The sequence below is a fragment of the Loxodonta africana genome, chromosome 20 (genome assembly GCF_030014295.1).
Source record: "Loxodonta africana isolate mLoxAfr1 chromosome 20, mLoxAfr1.hap2, whole genome shotgun sequence".
NCBI lineage: Eukaryota > Metazoa > Chordata > Mammalia > Proboscidea > Elephantidae > Loxodonta > Loxodonta africana.
The window spans coordinates 59021570-59047042 of NC_087361.1; the positions used below are offsets into that span (position 1 = coordinate 59021570).

General features: G+C 41.3%; 1 protein-coding gene across 7 annotated transcripts in view; it reads right to left on the bottom strand.

The window, feature by feature from the left end:
* Window positions 1–7447: 7447 nt before the first annotated feature.
* Window positions 7448–25473, bottom strand: part of SETD4 (SET domain containing 4) — a 43433-nt gene continuing 25407 nt past the window's right edge. For 3 of the 7 annotated variants that reach the window (XR_010318731.1, XR_010318732.1, XR_010318733.1), the window contains exons 7-12: window positions 17179–17260; window positions 16228–16308; window positions 13467–13590; window positions 12358–13136; window positions 11466–11562; window positions 7448–10814 (exon numbers count right to left, since the gene is read on the bottom strand). Coding sequence is in view for 1 of the 7 variants with exons in the window: in XM_023548421.2 (XP_023404189.1) it covers window positions 13002–13136; window positions 13467–13590; window positions 16228–16308; window positions 17179–17260 (422 nt within the window). In the remaining 6 variants the exon portion in view is untranslated. Of the gene's footprint in view, window positions 10815–11465; window positions 11563–11595; window positions 13137–13466; window positions 13591–16227; window positions 16309–17178; window positions 17261–25473 lie in introns of those variants that run through there. The other 4 variants (XR_010318730.1, XR_010318729.1, XR_010318728.1 and 1 more) reach the window with 4 other exon arrangements.

The following is a 25473-nucleotide window of genomic DNA, read 5'->3' on the forward strand; positions in this document are numbered from 1 at the left end:
TCTCCTTGGGACAAAACCTACTGCCAAGTAGCTTTGGTTGCCTTTACCAACCGAGGAGCTAAAACTGCTTCCCTATTTCTGTACCTCAACGGCTCCTCTAAGGCACTGTCCAAGTGGATTGGTAAGAAAACCATTTTCACAGAATTACAGTCTGAGTTCCTAAAAGGTCATTACCAGTCCCCACCCTCAGGCAGAAGCACTTAAACCTTCTCAGTCTGAGCAGCCTCTTCTATTTTTAGCATGAAAGATTACAGAGGAATGCTTCGGATCATCCCTGAGGTCTCCTGTCTGTGGCCTCGGGCCAAGTTAGCATGGGAGGTTTACCACCCACACACCGGTAATCAGATACCACAAAGGGGTGGGGGTCCGCAGGGATCTCAGGCACTAACTAGCAAAATGGAAAAAAGAAAGACATGATAAGGGGGTAGGAGTCAAGAGAATAAAGACAATAGGACCACAGAGTAGGAGCCCTGGTGGCACAGCTGCTAACTTGAAAGGTCAGAGGTTCAAACCCATCAGCTGCTCCAAGGGAGAAAGATGTGGCACTCTACTTCGTAAAGATTACAGCCTTAGAAACCTACGGGGGCACCTTTCTGGCTTTTATGATTTTACAAGAATACCCAAAGGAGGCAGGGCATTGGATCGTAAGCAGTGGTTTTCACCCTGTGGGCCAGACTGCCCCATAAGGAGCCACAGGATTTCTTGCCAGGAGTCTGTGGGTTTATACATTTGTTGAACATTATCAACAAACCAAGTCTTACGTTACTATTTTTCAAATAAATGTAGATCTGTTGTGAATGGTGAAATATTACTCATTTTAGAACGTGTATCAGTAGTTGCTTTTGGTCATCGTGTATTTGTCCTAATCACTGCAGAGCTAAGGCACAATTACTATATGGGGGTCTGCAAAGTCTTTGTCACAAAGGGGCTTCATTTTTTAAAAGTATAAAGCACTTTGAGGCAGGAATTGATATATTTAGGTCCTAAAGGTCCAATAATAGGGGACAGAAAAAATAAATTACAGTACAGCACTGCACCAAACCAAACCCATTGCCATCAATTCTGAGCCATAGCAACAGGTGAGCAGAACTATGGCCTACCACTTGACTTTGTAAAAACAGTTTTATTCAAACACAGCCATGCCATTTGTTCATGTACCATCCAGCTGCTATTGCAGAGCAGCTGTGACAAAGACCATACGGCCCACAAAGCCTAAAACATTTCCTATCTGGCCTTTTACTGGAAAAGCTTGCCAACCTCTGGAATAGCATATCTTGGTATACACTGTAGCTATTTAAATTAAAATCAGTACAAACTATATTAACAGGAAAAGTATTCAAGATATAATAATGGCAATGTTTTACTCATAACTCCAACAGACTTCTGAGGAGAGTGGGCCCCATCTGCTTGGTTTTACTGAGCCCGCCCATGGGGAAAGGCAGTAAAAGGGCTTTCGGAACAGAAATGTTGACCTGGGGAGTCCCCTGGGGTAGGACAAGCAGCCTCAGTCCCTCCCTATTTCTGAGTCCTATCTATCCCTCCAAGGTCCCATGCACTCTGCATTATCCATCCAGGGAGTCCTGAGGCTGAAGTCTATTGGAATTGTGGGCTGAGCATCCCTCTTCCTGCTCTGGTTATGAAAACGCTGAGGAACAAAACAAAGAGTAAGCCTGGAGGCCAAAATACCAGCATGGCTTTGAGTCAGTACATCTAAACCGAACCCCAGAATCAGACACCCCTACCGAGCGGCAGCTGTGCTGGGCAGGGCCAGCGTCCCCAAGTAGGGAGGCCATCCAGAAAAAACTCCAGGAATAAAGCTGAAAGAATTGTGTAGTTGAGCCAGTCACTCTTCCCAAATTATTAGATAAGTTCCTTCTCCTGGGCAGGAGAGGCTAGGAGCCTCCTTGAAGAAAATCCCTCCTCTGGAGGCCCCAAGTTTCCCCCAGGAGGGCTCCCCAATATCTACCTCAATGCTCCCAACATGGGGCAGGACACGGGCTCTCAGGAGAAGCTGTGTCTACAAGATGTATCTACACAGCAGAAACAGCAAGCCCCCTCTCTGAGTAAGACCCTTCTTTTCTCCAGCGGACCAGCAGAACTGCACCTGCACCCACGTCCTGCCTCCTAAGGGAGGCGACCCTCAGTGAGAACCAGGTGATGTCTCACCCTGCTAAAAGAGAAAACAAGAAAGCTGCTCTCTAGAAGGGCTCCTACTGGAGAGCCATGCCAATTCCCCCCACCTACGTCTCCCCAACAATCTCCAGGGAAGCTACACAACTCACGCGTGCTAGGGTAAGAACATGAATAAGTGCTACCTTCTGCATCTCTGATGCCAGCTGATGAGAGACAAGCATGGACGCAAGGGTGAGACAGCCCTGCGGACGGGCGAACCCAACCCCCGTGTCAGGACAGGCAGGGAGAGCTCTGAACCATAGGCACTGGGGCAGGGGCAGTAGTTCCCCCCGAGGGCAGGATGAGAGGCATTTTCACTCTGCCACATACCAGCTTCTGCGGAGTAGACTCTGATGCAAAGCGACCCCATATGTGTCAGCAGCACTGTGCACCAGGGGGTTTTCCATGGCAGGTCTTTCGGAAGTAGATCATCAGGCCTTTCTTCCAAGGCACCTCTGTGTGGACTTGAACCACCAACCTTTCTCTCAACAGTCAAGGGCATTAACCACCTGCACCACCAGGGACTCCTCACTCTACCTAGTACTGTGTGTGTGATCGCAGTCGCTTTTTTAACTATTTGTAAAATAAGGTTAACTGTGAGGCTTGAATGAAACCTGCACAAAAAGGCCTCACCCCAACCCAGTGATACTGGCATTTAATGACTTATTGTCAAAGGTTTCGATAATGGTCAGGTGTTTATAATAAATGCATATTTGCTTGTGCAATCAAAACAAGTATTTTTAAAATAAAGCTTAGTTTTCATCCTGGCTCTGCTACCGATATTCTGTGATCTTGGCAAACCAAAAAACCCACTGCCGCTGAGTCAATTCTGACTCATAGCAACGGTATAGGACAAGCAGAACTGCACCATATGGTTTCCAAGGAACGGTTGGTGGATTCCAATGGCTGACCTTATGGATAATAGCCAGGATCTTAACCACTATGCCACCAAGGCATGAAAGAAAATGCTAGCTGCACTGCCTCCCTCACAGAGTGGTCATGAATGTGAATGAAGTCATGAGAAGGGTGTGGAAGCATAAATCCAAAGCAGGAATATAAAAAGAACCAAACAGAGCATCCGTTGCCATTCAGTTATGACTCACAGCAACCCTACGAACAGAGAACTGCCCTTCAGGGATTCCTAGGCTGTAATCTTTACGGAAGCAGAGTGCCACATCTTTCTCCCATGGAGTGGCCGGTGAGTTAAAATCACCAACCTTGGAGGGGCCAAGATGGTGGAATAGGCAGATGCTTCCAGCGAGCCCTCTTTACAACAAAGACCCAAAAAAACAAAAGAAACGAGTATATTTGTGACAAGATGGGAGCCCCTGAGCTTCAAAGGCAAGCTTAGAAAACAAACTGAGGGGGAGGGGGAAGAAGAGACCTTTCAGACACGGAGAGGAGTTACCGGGCCTGAATCCAAAGGAGCCCTCAGGCACCATTCCCAGAGCCGCAGCAGGGATGGGCTGGTAGTAGTGTTCGGCCGCAGTTTCCTCAGGGAGAAGCAGCCAGCCACACAGCCCACTCAAACCTCCAGAACCTGGAAAGAACTGCGCTCTAGGCAAAAGTTAAGTACTTGCCTATATTTTACGCCCCCCCCCCCGCCCCCGCCCCGCCACCTACCCCAAAGCCGGCTTCAGCAGCTGAATCCCTGGGCCTGAGATAGGACCTGTTGAGCACCTAGAGCCATCCTCCTGGCCTCGGGGAAGGAAAAAATTTGCAATTGGGGGAAAAGATAATTTGATAGCTCCACTAACCAGGGGAGCTCAGGACAGAAGCAGCTCCTGTCCAGGCATAAAGCGTCCATGGACTTTGAGTACCTTTCCCTCCTGCATAGACCTGTATGGGCCTATTTCAGGAGAATAGCCCCTTGTTGGCAGACTCCAACCATTTCAGCCATGCGATGCAGGGGTGCGTGTTTGATGTTTGACGTTGCTTTGCCTATTAAACAAGGTCCTCACCTACCCACATCAGGGACCGAAAGACTGGTAGCTCCACTCAGGTCACCCAGCAACCCGTGACAGGGGTCCAAAGATAAGTGGTACCTCCCAGTATTTACGACCAAAAATATTGGGTGCCCATGCTCCGTCTGCAAAACCCACCAACCTCCACGCTCTAGGGAACAGGGACGCACTTTCTTCAGAGACACTCGAGGGTTGGTTCTCAGCCCCCTAGCTTGTTCAGAGCGTGACCTCCTGCTGCAATCAGATAAGAGTATATACGCCAATCACCCCTGCCCCTCTAAGACTGTAGGACAGAGCCTGTACCACACACTTGATCAGCTACCTGTACACCAGAGCTGAATTCATACAAGAAAACTGAATGGACTCCTACACCGATATACCTGATAACAGCTCTAGCCATCTTGGGACAGGACGTCAGAGCTCCAAAGGCAAAAATAATCAAGCTAGCTCACTCAAGCAACCCACAGGGATATACCAAAACAAAACAAAGCAAGCAGCTGTGACACAGTAAGCAAGCATAAAATAATAAAATGACTTACAGATGGGTCAGAGACAACAGCCAATATCAAGTCACATAAGAAAACAGACCATAATCACCTCAACAGACTCTCAAAATAAAGAATCCAGGGATCTTCTAGATGAAAGTGCATTCCTGGAATTACCAGAGACAAAATACAAGACATCAGGAAGGAAATGAGGCAATACGCAGAACAAGCTAAGGAACACACAGACAAAGCAACTGAAGAAATTAGAAAGATTATTCAGGAACATAATGGAAAGTTTAATAAGCTGGAAAAATCCATAGACAGACAGCAATCAGAAATTCAGAAGATTAACAATAAAATTACAGAAGTAGACAACTCAATAGAAAGTCAGAGGAGCGGAATTCAGTAAGTAGAAGCTAGAATTTCTGAACTTGAAGATAAATCACTTGGCACTAATATATTTGAAGAAAAATCACATAAAATAATTTAAAAAAATGAAGAAACCTTAAGAATCATGTGGGACTCCATCAAGAGAAATAACCTACGAGTGATTGGAGTACCAGAACAGGGAGGGATAACAGAAAATACAGGGAGGATTGTTGAAGATGTGTGGACAGAAAACTTCCCTAATATCGTGAAAGATGAGAAGATATCTATCCAAGATGCTCATTGAATTCCACATAAGGTAGATCTTAAAAGAAGGTCACCAAGACATATTATAATCAAACTTACCAAGACCAAAGAAAAAGAGAGAATCATAAGAGCAGCGAGTAATAAACAAAAAGTCACCTACGAAGGAGAGTCAATAAAAACAAACTCAGACTACTGGGCAGAAACCATGCAGGCAAGAAGGCAATAGGATGACATATTTAAAAAACTGAAGGAAAAAAAATGCCTGCCAAGAATCACATATCCATCAAAACTGTCTCTTAAATATAAAGGTGAAATTAAGACATTTCCAGATAAACACAAGTTGAGGGAATTCATAAAAACCAAACCAAAACTACAAGAAATAGTAAAGGGGGATCTTTGGTTAGAAAATCAATAACAATCATGTATCGACCCAAGACTAGAACACTGGGCACAGCAACCAGAAGTCAACCCAGACAGGGAAATCCAAAAAAACAAAGATTATTAAAAAAAAAAGCTCAAAACAGGGTAAGAACAATGTTATTATATAAAAGAAGACAACATTAAAATAATAAAGAGGGACTAAGAAATGTAATCATACACCTTCCATATGGAGAGGAAGATCAGCGATACAAAGAAATAAAAATTAGTTTTAAATTTAGAAAAATAGGGGTAAATAATAAGGTAACCACAAAGGAGACAAACTATCCTATTCATCAAAATAAAATACAAGGCAAAAATACAGACTCAGCAGAAACAAAATCAACAACAACAAATATGAGGAAAGGACAATATATAAAGAAAATCTATTCAGCACATAAAATCAAGTGGGAAAAAAACTGTCAGCACACAAAAAAAGACATCAAAATGATAGCACTAAATTCATACCTATCTATAATTACCCTGAATGTAAATGGACTAAATAAACCAATAAAGAGACAGAGAGAGCCAGAATGGATTAAAAAACAATGTCCGTCTATTGTGGAGACAGCTCCACAATAATAGTAGGAGACTTCAACACACCACTCTTGGTGAAGGACAAGACATCCAGAAAGAAGCTCAATAAAGACATGGAAGATCTAAATGCCACAATCAACCAACTTGATCTCATAGACATATACAAGAGACATACCTTAGACTAGAGACACAAACAAATTGAAACTCAAAGGATGGAAAAAAATACATCAAGCAAACAACAATCAAAAAAGAGCAGGAGTGGCAATATTAATTTCTGACAAAATAGATTTAAAGTTAAATCCATCAGAAAGGATAAGGAAGGACACTATATAATGATTAAAGAGACAATACACCAAGAAGATATAACCATATTAAATATTTATAAACCCAATGACAGGGCTGCAAGATATATAAACTCTATCAGTATTGAAAAGTGAGATAGACAGCTCCACAATAATAGTAGGAGACTTCAACACACCACTCTTGGTGAAGGACAAGACATCCAGAAAGAAGCTCAATAAAGACATGGAAGATCTAAATGCCACAATCAACCAACTTGATTTCATAGACATATACAGAACACTCCAACCAACAGCAACCAAGTATACCTTCTTTTCTAGTGCACATGGAACATCCTCTAGAATAGACCACATATTAGGTCATAAAGCAAGCCTCAGCAGAATCCAAAACATTGAAATATGACAAAGCATCTTCTCTGACCATAAGGCCATAAAACTGGAAATGAATAACAAGAAAAGCAGGGAAAAGAAATCAAACACTTGAAAACTGAACAATATCTTGCTCAAAAAAGACTGGATTATAGAAGACATTAAGGATGGAATAAAGAAATTCATAGAATCCAATGAGAATAAAAACACTTCCTATCAGAACCTTTGGGACACAGCAAAAGTGGTGCTCAGAGGCCAATTTACATCAATAAATGCACACATACAAAAAGAAGGGCCAGAATCAAAGAATTATCCCTACAAATTGAGCAAATACAAAGAGAGCAACAAAAGAAACCCACAGGCAGCAGAAGAAAACAAATAATAAAAATGAGAGCAGAACTAAATGAAATAGAAAACAGAAAAACAATTGAAAGAATTCACAAGACCAAAAGCTGGTTCTGTGAAAAAATCAACAAATTTGATAAACCACTGGCCAAGCCGACAAAAAAAAAAAAAAAAAATTAGAGGAAGCAAATAACCCCAGTAAGAAATGAAATGGGCAATATTACAACAGACCCAACTGAAATTAAAAGAATCATATCAGATTACTATGAAAAATTGTACTCTAACAAATTTGAAAACCTAGAAGAAATGGATGAATTCCTAGAAACACACTACCTACCTAAACTAACACAAACAGAGGTAGAACAACTAAACAGACCCATAACAAAAGAAGAGATTGAAAAGGTAATCAAAAAACTTACAGCAAAAAAAAGCCCTGGTCCGGATGGCTTCACTGCAGAGTTCTACCAAACTTTCAGAGAAGAGTTAACACCACTACTACTAAAGGTATTTCAGAGCATAGAAAATGATGAAATTCTACCAAACTCATTCTATGAAGCCACCCTATCCCTGATACCAAAACCAGGTAAAGACACCACAAGAAAATTATAGACCTATATCTCTCATGAACATAGATGCAAAAATCCTCAACAAAATTCTAGCCAAAAGAATTCAACAATACATCAAAAAATAATTCACCATGACCAAGTGGGATTCATATCAGGTATGCAGGGATGGTTCAACATTAGAAAAATAATTAATGTAATCCACCACATAAATAAAAGAATCACATGATTTTACCAACTGATGCAGAAAAGGCATTCGACAAAGTTCAACACCCATTCATGATAAAAACTCTCAGCAAAATACGAATAGAAAGAAAATTCCTCAACATAATAAAGGGCATTTATACAAAGCCAACAGGCAACATCACCCTAAATCGAGAGAGCCTGAAAGCATTCCCATTGAGATCGGGAACCAGTCAAGGATGGGCTTTATGAACGCTTTTATTCAACATTGTGTTGGAGGTCCTAGCCAGAGCAATTAGGCTAGATAAAGATATAAAGGGCATCCAGATTGGCAAGGAAGAAGTCAAAGTATCTCTATTTGCACATGACATGATCTTATACACAGAAAACCCTAAGGAATCCTCCAGAAAACTACTGAAGCTAAGACAAGAGTTCAGCAGAGTATCGGGACACAAGATAAACATACAAAAATCAGTTGGATTCCTCTATACCAACAAAAAGAACATCGAAGAGGAAATTATCAAATCAATGCCATTTACAGTAGCCCCCAAGAAGATGAAATACTTAGGAATAAATCTTACCAGAGACGTAAAAGACTTATACAAAGAAAACTACACTACACTTTTGCAAGAAACCAAAAGAGACTTACGTAAGCGGAAGAACATACGTTGCTCATGGATAGGAAGACTTAACATTATAAAAATGTCTATTCTACCAAAAGTGATCTATACATGTAACGCAATTCCGATCAAAATTCCAACAACATTCTTTAATGAGATGGAGAAACAAATCACCAACTTCATATGGAAGGGAAAGAGGCCCCGGAAAAATAAGGCCTTAGTGAAAAAGAAGAAAAAAGTGCGAGGCCTTACTTTACCTGATTTTAGAACCTATTATTCCACCACAGTAGTCAAAACAGCCTGGTAAGTGGTACAACAACAGACACATGGATCAATGGAACAGAATTGAGAATCCAGACATAAATCCATCCACATATAAGCAGTTGATATTTGTCAAAGGCCCCAAAACAGTTCAATGGGGAAAAGACAGTCTTTTTAATAAATGGTGCTGGTATAACTGGATATCCATCTGAAAAAAAATGAAACAAGACCCATACCTCATTCCATGTACAAAAATGAGCTCAAAATGGATCAAAGACCTAAATATAAAATCTAAAACAAAAGAGATCACGGAAGAAAAAATAGGGACGATGTTAGGAGTCCTAATACATGGCATAAACAGTATACGAAACGTTATTAAGAATCCAGAAGAAAAACTAGATAACTGGGAGCTCCTAAAAATCAAACACCTATGCTCATCCAAGGACTTCACCGAAAGAGTAAAAAGATTATCTACAGACTGGTAAAAAGTTTTTCGCTATGACATTTTCGATCAGCACCTGATCTCCTGAATCTACACGATACTGCAAAAGCTCAACTACAAAAAGACAAATAACCCAATTAAAAAATGGGCAAAAGATATGAATAGACACTTCACTAAAGAAGACATTCAGGTAGCTAACAGATACATGAGGAAATGTTCACGATCATCAGCCATTAGAGAAATACAGATCAAAACTACAATGAGATTTCATCTCACTCCAACAAGGCTGGCTTTAATCCAAAAAACACAAAATAATGAATGTTGGAGAGGCTGTGGAGAGATTGGAACACTTCTACACTGCTGGTGGGAATGTCAAATGGTACAACCACTTTATAAATCGATTTGGCGCTTCCTTACAAAGCTAGAAATAGAACTACCATACGATCCAGCAATCCCACTCCTTGGAATATATCCTAGAGAAATAAGAGCCTTTACACCAACAGATACATGCACACCTGTGTTTATTGCAGCACTGTTTACAGCAGCAAAAAGATGGAAGTAACCAAGATGCCCATCAACCGATGAATGGATAAATTATAAAGAACAGTGGGGAATCTGTGAAATATTTCATAACATGGAGAAACCTGGAAGACATTATGCTGAGTGCAATTAGTCAGCTGCAAAAGGTCAAGTATTGTATAACACCACTATCATAAAAACTTGAGAAATAGTTTAAACTGAGAAGAAAACATTTTTTTGTGGTTACAAGAGAGGGGAGTGAGGGAGGGTGGGAGAGGGGTATTCACTAATTAGATAGTATATAAGAAAGACTTTAGGTGAAGGCAAAGACAACACACAATACAGGGGAGGTCAGCTCAACTGGACTAAACCAAAAGCAGAGAAGTTTCCTGAATAAACTGAATGCTTTGAAGGCCAATGTAGCAGGGGCAGGGGTCTGGGGACCATGGTTTCAGGGGACATCTAAGTCAACTGGCATAATAAAATCTATTAAGAAAACATTCTGCATTCCTCTTTGAAGAGTGGCATCTGGGGTCTTAAGCGCTAGCAAGCAGCCATCTAACATGCATCAATTGATCTCAATCTACCTGGAGCAAAGGGGAATGAAGAACACCAAGGATACAAGGTAATTATGAGCCCAAGAAACAGAAAGGGCCACATAAACCAGAGACTACATCATCCTCAGACCAGAACTGGATGGTGCCTGGCTACAACCGAGGACTGCCCTCACAGGGAACACAACAGAGAACCCCTGAGCGAGCAGGAGAGCAGTGGGATGCAGACCCCAAATTCTCATAAAAAGACCAGACTTCATGGTCTGACTGAGACCAGAAGGACCCCGGTGGTCATGGCCCCCAGACCTTCTGTTGGCACAGGACAGGAACCATTCCCGAAGGCAACTCTTCAGACATGGATTAGACTGGACAATGGGTTGGAAAGGGATGCTGGTGAGGAGTGAGCTTCTTGGATCTGGTGGACACTTCAGACTATGTTGGCATCTCCTGCCTGGAGGGGAGATGAGAGGGTAGAGGGTGTTAGAAGCTGGCGAAATGGACACGAAAATAGAGAGTGGAGAGAGAGAGAGGTCTGTCTCATTAGAGGGAGAGTAACTGGGAGTATGTAGCAAGGTGTATATAAGTTTTTGTGTGAGAGACTGACTTGATTTGTAAATTTTCACTTAAAGCACAATAAAAATTATTAAAAAAAAAAATGCCAACCTTTCAGTTAGCAGTCAAGTGCTTAAACCACTGTGCAAACCGTTAATACCCCACTTCCATCAAGTCAACTTCGACTCATAGCAACCCTATAGGACAATGTAGAACTGCCTCAGGGTTTCCAAGGAGCACCTGGTGGATCTGAACTGCCAACCTTTTGGTTAGCAGCTAAGCTCTTAACCGCTGCACCACTAGGGCTCTACTGTGCCACTAAAAAAAACCCAGTGCCACTAGGGCTCCTTAAAATAGAGCATACTTCACATAAAAACCAAACTCAGAGGGAAGTCTACAGTCCAACATGCTTTAATTACTCAAAAGACAAAAAAGGAAAAAACCCAATTCAAAATTGTCGAGCATAAAAATGTACCTCCTCTCCCTCTAGACAGAACCATTAAAATGACCAAAAAAAAAAAAAGCCGCATACTAAGAGTTGAACACCCACCACAAAGAGAACAGTGAGGGAGCCATCAACTGACAAGAGGTTTCAATCAAGCTCTAGAAGACTTCAAGTGGAAGCAGGACTGGTGAAGCAGGTGCTCCTATACACAATGAAGACACATTAACTTCCCACTCATAAAATCATGGCAAGTGCCTCAGATAACCTGACCATAATCCCCCATTCTCAGAGAGCGGTGGGGCTGGAGAGGTCCTGCCTACGGTCTTATCAACTAGGACCTTTGCAGGGCCAGCTAGGCGGGTGGGGACGAAGGGCTGGGGCACTTGGGAGCCAACAACATTCTCATTTTCAGGACGGAAATTAAGGATGAAAAATTCAAAGTTGTTCACTACAGCTCAAGGTGCAGCTGAAGGTGAAGCCAGCTGGGACCCAGGACTGCTAGCACGCCCCTACGCCCTCTACAGTCCCCACAAGAAGCCACATGCCACTAGCTTGCCTCTGAATCTGATAGTATCAGAGCATCTTAAAAGCAGGAACTCTTGCCCTTTTACAGCTGCTGAGCCAGATAAGAAGCAGGAAAGGCAGTGAAAGACCACCCATGGGGCCCTGGGGCAGACTCGGGTCCCTCAGGTCTCCCTCTCTCATTACAGCTTAGTGCTTTCCTTGCATTTCCTTCGGGACTGTGGTGTATTTTGTAGAGCAGTGAATGAACTTCCTAACGCCACATCACCTTCACTGAGGGCTCCGGCATGCAGAACCCGTTCTCCCTTGCAGACATCCCTGCAAAGTCCTAGGAGCACCCACCACATTGTCCCACAAAGACTCGTAAAAGTTCAGTATTTGTTGGAAAAGCAAAAAGGATTAAGTATATAATTTTTGAATAGAAAGCATGCATCAATTGCAAATGATTCTATATAAAATAAATTTAATTCATTACACTGTTGTTAAAAACGGTTCCATTACTTAAGACGTCACAGCCACCATAGGAGGTGATCACATGTACTTTGGTCAATGTGACGGTTAAAGTTGTGCGTCAGCTTGGCTGGGCCATGATTCTCAGTGGTTTTGCAGTTATGTAATGATGTAATCTGGCAGTTGTGTAATGATATAGCCATCCTCCATGACGTGATCAGCCAATCAGTTGTTAGGGGAGTTTCCTCAGGAGTGCGGCCTACATCCAATATATATATGGGTGTTTTGGCAAAGCTTGCTTGCTTGCTCTGGGTCCTGCATCCGGCTCATCATCATCTGATCTCCAGTTCTTGGGACCTGGGCCAGCAGCCTGCCAAACAGCCTGCTGATCTTGGGATTCATCAGCCTCTGCAGCCTATGAGCTAGCAGCCTGCCGTCTTGCCTGCCTATCTTGGGTTCCTCAGCCCCTGTGGCTATGTGAGTCTGGAGATGCCTCCAGCCTGAAGCCTGACCCACAAACTTGGCTGGCTCTACAACTGTGTGAGCCATTTCCTTGAGATAAATATCCCTCTCTCTCTCTACTTTCTCTCTCTCCCTCCCCGAGGCTACCTCCTCTCTCTCTATACATACAATTAACTGGCTTTGCTTATCCAGCCTAAGACAGTAGAGTTAGGTAAAGGTTGTTTGTAAACTGCTTAGAATGGCAGCAGATGCTTGTAGAATCTTTAGCTCTTCTGTCCACAAAGTTTCTACCAAAGTTAGTTGGTTTATCAAAGCCACTTCTTCATTCTTCATACGAGAAACCTGAAAGTAATTAAAAAAAAATTTTTTTTTAATCTCAGTAATGTTTTCATATGAATAAGCTGATCTCTCTTAATTAAAAAAAATTACTAAATAAAAATATAAATGGAAAATCATACCTGAAAATCTATTACCGAAAAGTCATACAATAATTTTTACCTATTAAAAGGTGTAGGTACAGTTTCAACAATCAAAAATAGAGATCGCATCAACATTCATTCAAGACACTAAACAGTGCACTTATAAGTGTACTGTCCCTACCTAACACGTATAAAACATGTAACTTCTTAAAACACTTCTTTAAGAAAAGGATGTAATACTCTAGAAACATACCTTTTGAAGCATAGCATTAGACTCCTCTATAAAATAACAGCAGATTTTCCAGGTTACGTCCAAACTTGTCTTCTCATTTGTATCTGAAATTATTTCACCAAGAAGTACTTTTTTCCAGGATGTACTAGAATCAAAATGTACAATAAGAGAGTATCATCAGGCTCTCAAAAAATAAAGGTGTTTACACTCAATATGGCACACAAACTCTTTTCTTTAAAGCTCATCTGTAGACAGACTCCCTAAAACTTCCATATCATAAGCAGCAGGCAAGGTAGAGAAGAAAAGGAGTGAAAATGGAGGCAGCATCAAAAGCCACCAAGAATAAAAAGCAAGGGGATCAGGTGCTCTCTATAGGTAGAGACTCAGTTTTATTATCATGGCAACCCTGTGTCTGGCCCATAACAAAGTAGGGTCACAACCACCAGCCACGGGCATAAAGCAAGAGACAGAGCAGAAAGGCAAGTCCACAGCAGAAAGGCCAAAAGACTCTGAGGAGTGAGGGCAGCATCTCAAGGCACAGTCCTTCCTGAAAGGTGGCTAAATGAACAGAACACATTTTACAAAACGTTTTACAAGTGGAAGGATGACTCTACAGTCAAGTCTTTCTCTAATTTTACACTAGAAAACTTTGTAGAAAATGAAGTTCATGGGCAGTGTTGCTGTCAGGTGCTGTCGAGCTCTCCCACGTGAGAGAACAGAACTGCCCAACGGGATTTTTTCAGGTATAATCTTTACAGAAGCAGATGGCCAGGTTCAAACCTCAACCTTTGGGTTAGCTGCCAAGCACTTAACCACTGTGCCGCCACGGGCAGGGTAGGGCCAATCTACTACAGTTTAGGTGTGTTAGGGTAAGGAAGAGGAAGTCAAGGCCAAGTCTGCACACTAAGAAACACCAATCAGGAAGAGAATGGAGGAACATATTCTGGATACAGAAAACGTAGAAGTAGGATCTAACCTGGAAGACTCAAGATAGACTGCAGCAACACTAAGAAGAATATAAGTACACCGTAGCCAGTCAGACATGCAGAACAGCTGACAAGACACAACAGGGAATGAAGTCTTAGAAGTCTTCAGCTTTACAGAGATGGCTGAAGCTTGAGGAATAGGAGTTCTCAGGCAAGAAAGAAGGAGATTACTATGTGCCAGGAGCCATACTTTCACCTATACCCATTATCTACTTTAATCTTCACAATTTCTTGCAAAGAAAGCATTATTATCCCCACGTTAGACACATACAAACAGAACCAGGAAAGTTAGAGAATTCCCTCTAAGAGACAGAGCTAGTCAAAGACAGCCACAGCGTTTAGACACACAACAGGCAGAGTCCCAACCCCACGCTTTTTCTGCCACGTGCCCTGGAAGTAAGAAAAAACTCAGAGAAGAGGCCTAAAGATGACCTCTGGAAAACATCCAGCGGTTTTATTTTAGGTTGAAGTACCTAAAAAAGGACTTGTATCTTGTTCCACAAAGGATTTTAAGAAGCTTACATACAAGGATACACACAAGATAAAACAAAATAAAAAGATGAATGAATAGGGGAAACCAGACAAAGAAGAGAAGAGAGATGATGGAACCCAGCAAGGAGGCCAGTGATGAAGCTCATGCCTCAAGATCCTGAACAGCTGGAGCCACCACAAATTTGCCTGAGTTATCCAGCAAGCAATAAGAAGAAGGAAACATGATCAGTTACAGAATTCAATGCCTGTAAGACAAAAACATGTCATCTGCTGAGAATAAACACAACTATTCCTGGTGTTGGGACCAGGGGGAAATTCCACTCCCCAGGTCCCTATAGAAAAGAAGTAGGTGATGTCATCAACAACGATAGCAGACATCACTGAGTGTGCACCAAAACCACCTCCAGGCACTGTGCTAAGTGCTATTTCGAAGCATTATCTCTTTTAATCCTCCCTGCCACTTATGATGGCCTCCTCATCTTCAGGAAGTCATCCCTGTTTCTCTGACCTGAGCTTTTGCTAAGTACCAGGCAGCAGTGAGGAGGCTGAACCAGGGAAGGAGCTCCATGCATGTGCAGGGCACCGCCTACATGCTGGCCTAGCTGGGCCAGGACTAACGGACTCAACGACAGCCTCACATGAATACTGAGGAGCCTGACCAGGACCAATGTGCACACCAGGGGCCCCTGTGCCTGCCTTTGTAGAAAACCCCAGGCCTCTCAGTCAGCAGGAAACCCTGCTGGCATAGTAGTTAAGAGCTACAGCTGCTAACCAAAAGGTAAGTAGTTCGAATCCACCAGGCGCTCTTTGGAAACTCTCTGGGGCAGTTCTACTCTGTGCTATAGGGTCGCTATGAGTTGGAATCGACTTAACAGCAACTGGCTTGATTTTTTTTTTTTTTTTTTTTCGGTTTCTCCTTCAGCAGAAGCTCTGGACCTGCCCAGCACAGAACCACATGTGGCTTATGGCAGCAGCTCTGTTTGCTCCTGGGAAGAACCTACTTACTCTAGCATGAGACTTTCCTCTGCAAAGTGCCAATGCCCACACGTTTATCCTGAACAATGAGCTTCAGGTGACCAGGGGAAGTATCTGATTAGAAACTAAAATATTCTCAGAACCATATACTTTATGATTCTAAAACCAGAATCCTAGAAACAGTTAAAATGTAGACAAAAATACCAACTACATGGGCAAATGAAAATTCTTTCTTCCTCTCCCGTTGGGTGCTTGAAGGTCAGCTGAAACACTCCCAGATAATGTCCAGATTGTAACTACAGCTCATGACCAACACGCGTGGAACTTACAATTCTCCAGCTTCCAGACACAACAACTTGAGAGCTGTGAGTAACCTCCACGATGGACCATCCCATCCAAACGTCAAATTTCTAAAGTAGAACAAAAATTAACAACAAACCCTTTATTTCAGTGTTTTATGACACCATGACAAATGGCTGAAAAGCCATGTATTGTCTTAAAGGGGCCACTGAACATATGTAACCTATGACCCTGGTCAAAAAGGAAAGGAGATAAGTAAGTCTACAAACACTTAATAATAGAGACTGATAACAGAAAATTCCCTCTGTGTTTAATTAAAAAAAAAAAGTAAAAAGCTATTCTCCAATTAATTCTGATATGGGGCTAAACTTGGGTGAGGGACCACAACAAGAGGGGGTGCACCCCAGTTTACAGTGTGATAAGTGATGTGGAATCTGGACTCATCCTGGGGTCGGATAAACGGCACCCACCATAGTCAGGCTGCCTTAACGCTACTTCTCGATTCCTTAAAGCTTAACACTGTCCACAGAATATGTGAAAAGAGAAAGGCTAAAACCCTGTTTATTCCACTAGGTGTGGAATCACCTGGCTGCCCACCCAGCTCAACTGCCTGAACCAACGCCCAGGTTTCAAGCGACTGGGTACATCCCCAGAGGGCCAGCCTCATCCTGCGCTAACTAGCCCAAGGCCGTCCCTCCTGGCCACATGTCAGACACACATACACAACAGGCCACCAATTGGGTTCCCTTTAGGTATAACAATTCAGCACTTCAAGCTTCTGTCTTACTTCCCAAACTAAGCCTCCTGAAAGTGCCTTAAGCTCGTGTCCCCAGCAACACTAGGCACATTTTTATGCACAGAGTAAGTGCTCCACAAATGCTGACCTGTCCGTGACAGAGTCAGGTGCTGCAGGCCTGCAGAACCCTAACCTTCATTCCTGAAAGAGTAACTTCAAGAGAGAAAGAGAGAAAAATACTTACTCTATAAAGTCGTGGTCCTTTAGAATGGAAATCTTTTTGTTCATCTGCTTATCTGTTGATGGGAGATATTTAACGAGTATATCTACATCAAAAAAAAAAAAAAAAAGTCAGACTAAGATCCAGGGTATAATTCAGACAGCAGTGTGTACTTCCCTTCTCAGCTCACCTTCCTTCCCATCAGCAATCCAGACATGTGTAAGCAGAATCTGACCAAGTCACATACACAAAAAAAGTCTATTCTTCCTGTTCAATTCAATGAGATCATTTTTTGTTCCTGGTAAACTATAAAAATCCCAAGGCAGGAGGCCAAAACATCCAAAACCTCAGCTTATGCAAATCAAATAATAATGACATTAGCATAGCTGTAGGGAAATTACAACCAACAAAAGCATAAAACCAGTTTCCCTGGAGTTGATCTGGACTTATGGCGACCCCGTGTGTGTTCCAACAGAACTCTGCTTCATAGGGTTTTCAATGGCTGATTTCTCAGAAGTAAATCACCAGAGAAGAGGCGGGGCAAGACGGCAAAATGAGTGGCTCACATTCCCTCAGCCAGCAACTAATTCACTGAGTGACGAATAAAAACAAGCAGAGACTGAGAGCACAGAACACCAGCCGTCATCTGAGATGTTGGAGAGTGGGGTGACTCTAGAAGCAGAGCAGAGGAGGGCGGACGGCACCGAAGTTGGGAGATCCTACCCGCTGACATCGGGAGCACGTGCTCATTGTGGACATTTTGGGACAGGGCTGGGTAACACCTCAAACATGGAACACAGAGAAGTAGCTAATCTGAGGAAGCTGTAGCCAGATTTTTTCAAGGCGGCAGAAACTGGCTGTGGGAGTTACAGTCCACACAACTGTGGTGCTGCGAGAGAATGCTACTGAGTCTCGCTGAGGCTCAACTGACACGCACTAGGACCAGAAGGAACAGCAAGGGCAGCAGGGTGAGGGCAACACTTCAGACTGACAGGCAACACAGCGAGAAACAGCCCACAGCAGGATACCATGGGAGAGACTGTGCAGGGGTATCCATGACGGAAAGATAAAGAGAGCCCTCCCACCTTCGCTACAGAAAAGTCAAGCCCCATCATTTACATCTACTACAGCTAAACCCCGCTCCTGCACATGCGTACTGGATTCTAGAGATCAAGCATCCAGAACACCTGAATCAGCACTGAAAAAAAAAAAAAAAAAAAAACCTAAGGATAAGAGTGCTCTCTAGTGGCCCTCAGGAGAAGATACCAAGCCCACTGTCTCTGGATCAATTCTGACTCAACAATCCTGTGAAGCTCAGAGGAGCTGCCCTGTGGGGTTAACGGGGCTGAGTCTTTGTGGAGGCAGACTGCTGCATCTCTGTCCCGCAGAGCGGCTGGTGGGTGCAGGTCCTGGCCTTTCAGTTGGCAGCTGGATGTTTGGCTGCTGCATCACCAGGTCATCCAAAAAGAAAATTTTCACACAAAATACAGAATAGAAAATTTAAACTAAAAAATAACAAAATGGCCCAAGTTCAACAAAAATTAGTAAAATACACAAGATCACAAGAAAGACCAGTCAAAGGCAAAACATGAAGAGAAAATTTGTCCTAGGGAGGCCAGAATAATACAAAGAATCGATAATTTTCAGACTACTGTACTAAATATGGAAACCCTGGTGGTACAGCGGTTAAGTGCTATGGCTGCTAACCAAAAGGTCAGCAGTTTGAACCCACCAGGCGCTCCTTGGAAACTCTTATGGGGCAGTTCTTCTCAGTCCTATAGGGTTACTATGGGTCAGAATCAACTCAGTGGCAACAGGTTTGGGTACTAAATATGTTTAAAGAAAGCAAAAAGCACAGAGAAAACAAATTAGCAGAGATCAGGAAACAAATGGAGGAACAAGATGACAGACTGAACATAGAAACTGAAGACATCAAAAAAAAAAAAAAACCCAAAGAGAAATACTGGAACTGAAGGAAAAAACATGAATTAGAAAAAGCAAGAAAAACACCCAACGAAAGAGTTGAATAGACAGAAGACAGAAAAAATTAAGTAGCAGACAATATAACTGAACTTACCAAGTCTTGAGAAAAGAACAAAGAAAAGTAAACAAACCCAAAAGGAAATGTGGGATTAAACTAAGAAATCTAACATTAGAATTATTGAAATCCCAGAGCATCATGACCACAATAAAGGCTCAGAAACAATTCTCCTAAGAGATAATCAGAACTTCCCAGATATGTAAAGAAAACCAAGCGTGCAAATACAGGAAGCTACACGAATTCTAATCAGAAGAGACACAAAAAGATCAACTTCACACCATATCCTAATAAAATTCTTGAAAACCAAAGACAAGGAGAGAATTCTGAAAGCAGCAAGAGAAAACGCAATATAACATACCAAGGGGCTTTCATAGGATTCAGGGCAGATTTCTCCCCAGATCTAGAGGCCAGAAGACAATGGAGTGACATACGTAAAATACTGAAAAAAACAAAAATTGCCAACCAAGACTTCTTTACTCAGCAAAGCTGTCATTCAAAAACAGGAGGGAAATCAAGGCATTCCCAACAAACAGAAGCTCCAGGAATTTGCCACCACCAGACCAGCTCTGCAAGTATTACTTAAGAGAGCACTCCAAAGGAAAGGCAAGTGCATTGCATAAATACTCATGTCTATAAACTGAGGGGGGAGGATAACAGAGAGAAAGAGAGATCTCCAAAATACACACAACAACACAGGCAATCATAAGGACCAAGTGTATGATATTTTCAGGGAATAAACTCATGAATTAAATCCTGCAAACAATACAACGTAAGTTTGTAAGAAATACGCACAAAGTAAACTTAAAGAACACAGGTTGTACATTGATGTTAATGGAAACATACCAACAGGAATGGGGGAGGGAAGAAAATATGAGAAATAGATTTACTATGTTAAGGGTGTACGTTAACTGTTGTTCATATGCTAAATGGTCCAATTTAAAGTTGTGTAACTTAACATATGTAGTAACCACTATGAAATCATCAAGAAGAAACATTCTGCCGGGGTCTTAAATGCTAGCAAGCGGCCATCTAAGATGCATTAATTGGTTTCAACCCACCTGGAGCAAGGAAGAATGAAGAACACCAAAGATATAATGTAATTATGAGCCTAAGAGACAGAAAGGACCACATAAACCAGAGACTACATCAGCCTGAGACCAGAAGAACTAAATGGTGCTCGGCCACAACCAATGACTGCCCTGAAGGGGAACACAACAGAGAACCCCTGAGGGAGCAGGACAGAAGTGGGATGCAGACCCCAAATTCTCGTAAAAAGACCAGACTTAATGGTCAGACTCAGGCTAGAAGGACCCTGGAGGCCATGGTCCTCAGACCTTCTGTTAGCCCAAGACAGGAAACATTCCCAAAGCCAACTCTTTAGACAAGGATTGGACCGGAATACGGGATGCAAAATGCTACTGGTGAAGAACGAGCTTCTTGGATCAAGTAGACACATGAGACTATGTTGACATCTCCTGTCTGGAGGGGAAATGAGAGGGCAGAGGGGGCCAGAAGCTACCCGAGTGGACACAAGGAGAAAGAGTAGAGGGAAGAACTGTGCCATCTCATTAGAGGAAGAGCAATTAGAAGTGTATAGCAAGGTGTATGTAAATTTTTGTATGAGAGACTGACCTGAATTATAAACTTTCACTTCAAGCAAAATAAAAATTAATTTAAAATAAAAAATTCTAAGGAGGAAAGTTAACAAAAAGGCTCATCACAAGAAAAGCAGCTAAATCAAAATAAAAACAGAATTAAAAAACAAAGAAGACACAAAACACTCAAAAACAAATAGGATGCGAACAGACTGAAAATAAAGGATAGAGAAAAATATTCCATGCAACCAGTAAACAAAAAAGAGCAGGGTGGTCATACTGATTATCAGATAAAATAGACTTGAATTCAAAGTATATTACAAGAGATGAAGGATATTACATAATAATAAAAACTTGTTACAATTATAAATATATGCACACCTAACAACAATGCACCAAAATACATGAAACAAACACTGAGTAATATGAAAGTAGAAAAAGACAACGCCACAATAATAGAGGGGATGTCAACACACCACTTTGAATTATAGGGAGAACATCTAAAAAGAAGATCACTGAGGATATCGCGAACTTATATAAAACCATAGGCCAACTGAACATAATGAGCATATACAGAACACTCCACCCAGCAGCAGAACAATACACATTCATCTCCAGTGCACATGGATCATTTTCCAGAACAGCCCATATGCTAGGACACAAAACAAGGCTCAACAAATTTAAAAAAGATTGAAATCAACAAAGCATCTTCTCTGACCATAAATGATATAAAACTAAAAATCAACAGGAAAAATCGGAGAAAAAAAAATAAATACATGGAAACTAAATACTACGCTACTAAAAAACTATTAGGTTTTATAAGAAATCAAAAGAGAAATTTAAAAATTCCTAGAATCAAACAAATATGAAAACAACATATCAAAACTTTTAGGACAGAGCAAAAGCTGTACTCAGAGGGAAACTTATAGCACTAAAGGATTACATTAAGAAAGAAAGAATTCTACCAAACATTCAAAATAGAGTTGACACCAGTTCTACTCAAACTATTCTAGAACACAGAAAAAGGCACAGTCCCAAATTCATTTTATGAAGCCAGAATAATCCTGATACCAAAGCAAGGCAAAGACATCACTAAAAAGAAAACTACAGACCAATATTCTTCATGAATACAGATGCAAAAATTCTCAACAAAATCCTAGCCAATTCAACAGTATATCAAAAAATAATACATCACAACTAAGTGGGACTCATACCAGGCATACAAGGATGGTTTAACATTAGAAAATCAATCAATGTAATTCACCACATAAATAAAATAAAGGAAAAGAATCACATGATCAGAGATGCAGAAAAGGCATTTGATAAAGTACAACACCCATTCTTGATAAAAACTCTCAGCAAAATAGGAAGAGATGGAAAATTTCTCAACATAATAAAGGGCATTTATACAAAATTAACAGCCAACAATTATTCTCAATGAAGAGAGTCATAAAGTATTCCCCTTGAGAGTGGGAACCAGACAAGGATGCTTTTTAACACTACTCTTATTCAACATTGTATTGGCAGTCCTAGCTACAGCAAAAAGGCAAGAAAAGGAAATAAAAGGCATCAAAATAGGTAAGGAAGGAATAAAACTATCCCTATTTGCAGAAGATATGATCATAGAAAATCCCAAAGATTCCACCGGGAAGTTACTGGGGATTCAGCAAAGTAGCAGGATACAAGATCAGTATACAAAAATTAGCTGGATTCCTCCACATCAACAAAGAAAACTTGGAAAAGGAAATCAAGAAAACCATTCCATTTACAACAGCCCCCCAAAAGATAAAATCCTTAGGAATAAATCTAACCAGGGACATAAAAGACTTGTCAAAAGAAAACTACAAAACACTACTGCAAGAAACCAAAAGAGATCTACATAAATAGAAGAAAATATCATGCACTTGAATAGGAAGACTTAACATTGTCAGAATGTCAATACTGCTCAAAGTGATACACAGATATAATGCAATCCTGAGCCAAATCCCAATGGCATTCTTCAACAAGATGGAAAAACTAATCACTAACATTATATGGAAAGGAAACACGCCCCAGATAAGTAAAACATTATTAAAGAAGAAAAAAAAAGTAGAAAACTTCACACTACCTGATCTCACAACCTACTATACAGCCATGGTAGTCAAAACAGCCTGGTAGTGGCAACAGACACATAGACCAATGGAACAGAATTGAGAACTCAGATGTAAATCCATCCACCTATGGAAAGCTGATCTTCAACAAAGGACCAAAGTCCATTCAATGGGAAAAAAGACAGTCTGTTCTACAAATGGCACTGGAAAAACTGGATCTCTATCTCTAGAAAAATAAAACAGGATCCATACCTCACACCATACACAAAACTAAGTCAAAATGCATTAAAGACCTAAATATAAAACCTAAAACTATAAAGAGTATGGAGGAAAAAATAGGGACAACACTAGAGGATACACTGAATACAAAACATAACTAAAAATGCACACACAGCAGAAGATGAACTAGATAAATGGGACCTCCTAAAAATTAAATACTTATGCTCAACAAAAGACTTGTCCAATGACTAAAAAGAAAACTTACACACTGGGAAAAAAATTTTGGCTTCGACATATCCGACAAGGGTCTAATCTCTAAAATTTATAGAAAACTTCAACACCTCAAGAATGAAAAGACAAACAATCCAATTAAAAAATGGGCAACGGAGATGAACAGACACTTCAAGAAAGAAGACATTCAGGCAGCTAACAAATATGAAGAAATGCTCCCAGTCAATAGCAATTAGAGAGATGCAAATCAAAATTATAATGAGATACAATCTCACCTGGACATTGCCGGCACTAATCAAAAAAAAGAAAATAAGAAATGCTGGAGAGGTTGTGGGGAGAATGAAAGTATTATATACTGCAGGTGGAAATGTAAAATGGTACAACCACTATAGAAAATGGTATGACTCTTCCTCAAAAAGCTAGAAACAGAAATATCACATGGTCCAGCAATCCCACTCCTAGGTGTATACCCTAAAGAAATAACAGCCATGACACAAACACTTCCATACCCATATTCATTGCAGGATTATTCACAATAGCAAAAAGATGGAAACAACCTATGTGCCCATGGATGGACGAGCGGATAAACTGTGGAACATACACAAAGAAGAATACTACGCAAGGATAAAGAATAACTATGAATCCGTGAGACATCTCACGACATGGATGAATTTGGAGGACATTATGCTAAGTGAAATAAGTCAATCACAAAGACAAGCATTGTGTGAGACCACTATTATAAAGTAACAACAAAAGGTTTACACACGGAGAAAAAAAAAAATCTTTGATGGTTACCAAGGATGGGAAAGGGAGAGACAGAAAACTACCAAATAGATAAGAGACACATGTTAATACTGGTGAAGGGAAAGGCAATACACAATATGGGAGAAATCAACATGACCAAGGCAAAAGAGGACACTGAGAAAACGCAAGAATAATGGGCAACCATGGTGATTAATATAGCATAGACAATCCTGCAACAGTAGTATTAACAATCTACGAATGGATACATAGGTAAACAGATATGCCAAGATGTGTGGGGAAGTGTTAGGGAGCACACCCATGGGCAGATGGTGGATATGTCTACATACACAACTGTAGGTGCTCCTCATATATTAATATAGACAACATAGCACACAAGGGGCACAGTCAGGGAAACCTCTTAGATATAATCAAACATCTCACGGGATGAAATTTCCTGGCTCAAAGGTAAAGGACCATAGAGTCAGAGGACATCTACAACAATTGGCACAAGAGAGTTCATAAAGACAATATTCTGCATCCTACTTTGGTGAGTAGCGTCTGGGGTCTTAAAAGCTTGTGAGCGACCATCTAAGATACAACTATTGGTCTCTTCCTGTCCGGAGCAAAGGAGAGTGAGGAACACCAAAGACTCATGGGAGCAATTAGTCCAAAGGTCCAATGGATCACATGAACCACAGCCTACACAGGCCCAAGACCAGAGGAACTAGATGGTGCCCAGCTTCCACTACCGACCACTCTGACTGGGATCAAAACAGAGGGTCCCAGATAGAGCAAGAGAAAAACATAGAATAAAAAAATCAAATTCACAAAAGACCAGACTTTCTGGTCTGACAGAGACTGGAGGAATCCCTGAAACTATGGTCCTACAACACCCTTATGACCTGGAACCAAAGCCATTTCCAGAGACCACCTTCCAGCCAAACAATAGAGAAGCCCATAAAATAAACAATAATACCCAAGAGGAATGTGCCCCCTAGAACAATCAATTATATGAGATTGAAAGGACAATATTTGCCCAAAAGCGAAGATGAGAAGGTAGAAGGGGTAGAAAATCAGGACGAAGGGAAACGGGGAAACCAGGGTGGCAATGGTGAGAGCGCTGACACATTGTAAGGCATGAAACAAAGGCCACGAAACACTTTATGTACAAACTGTTGAAGGAGAATCTAATTTGCTCTGTAAACTTTCACTTAATGCACAATAAAAGAAGAAGAAAGATCCAAAATCATGAACTTAACCTGACAACTTGAACATATAGAAAAAGAAGAGCAAAAGACGCCAAACGCTACCAGAAAAAAGAAAATAATAAAGACCAGGTCAGAAATAAACAAAATTTAAAAAAAGAATAAAACAAATCAACAAAACCAGAAGTTGGTTC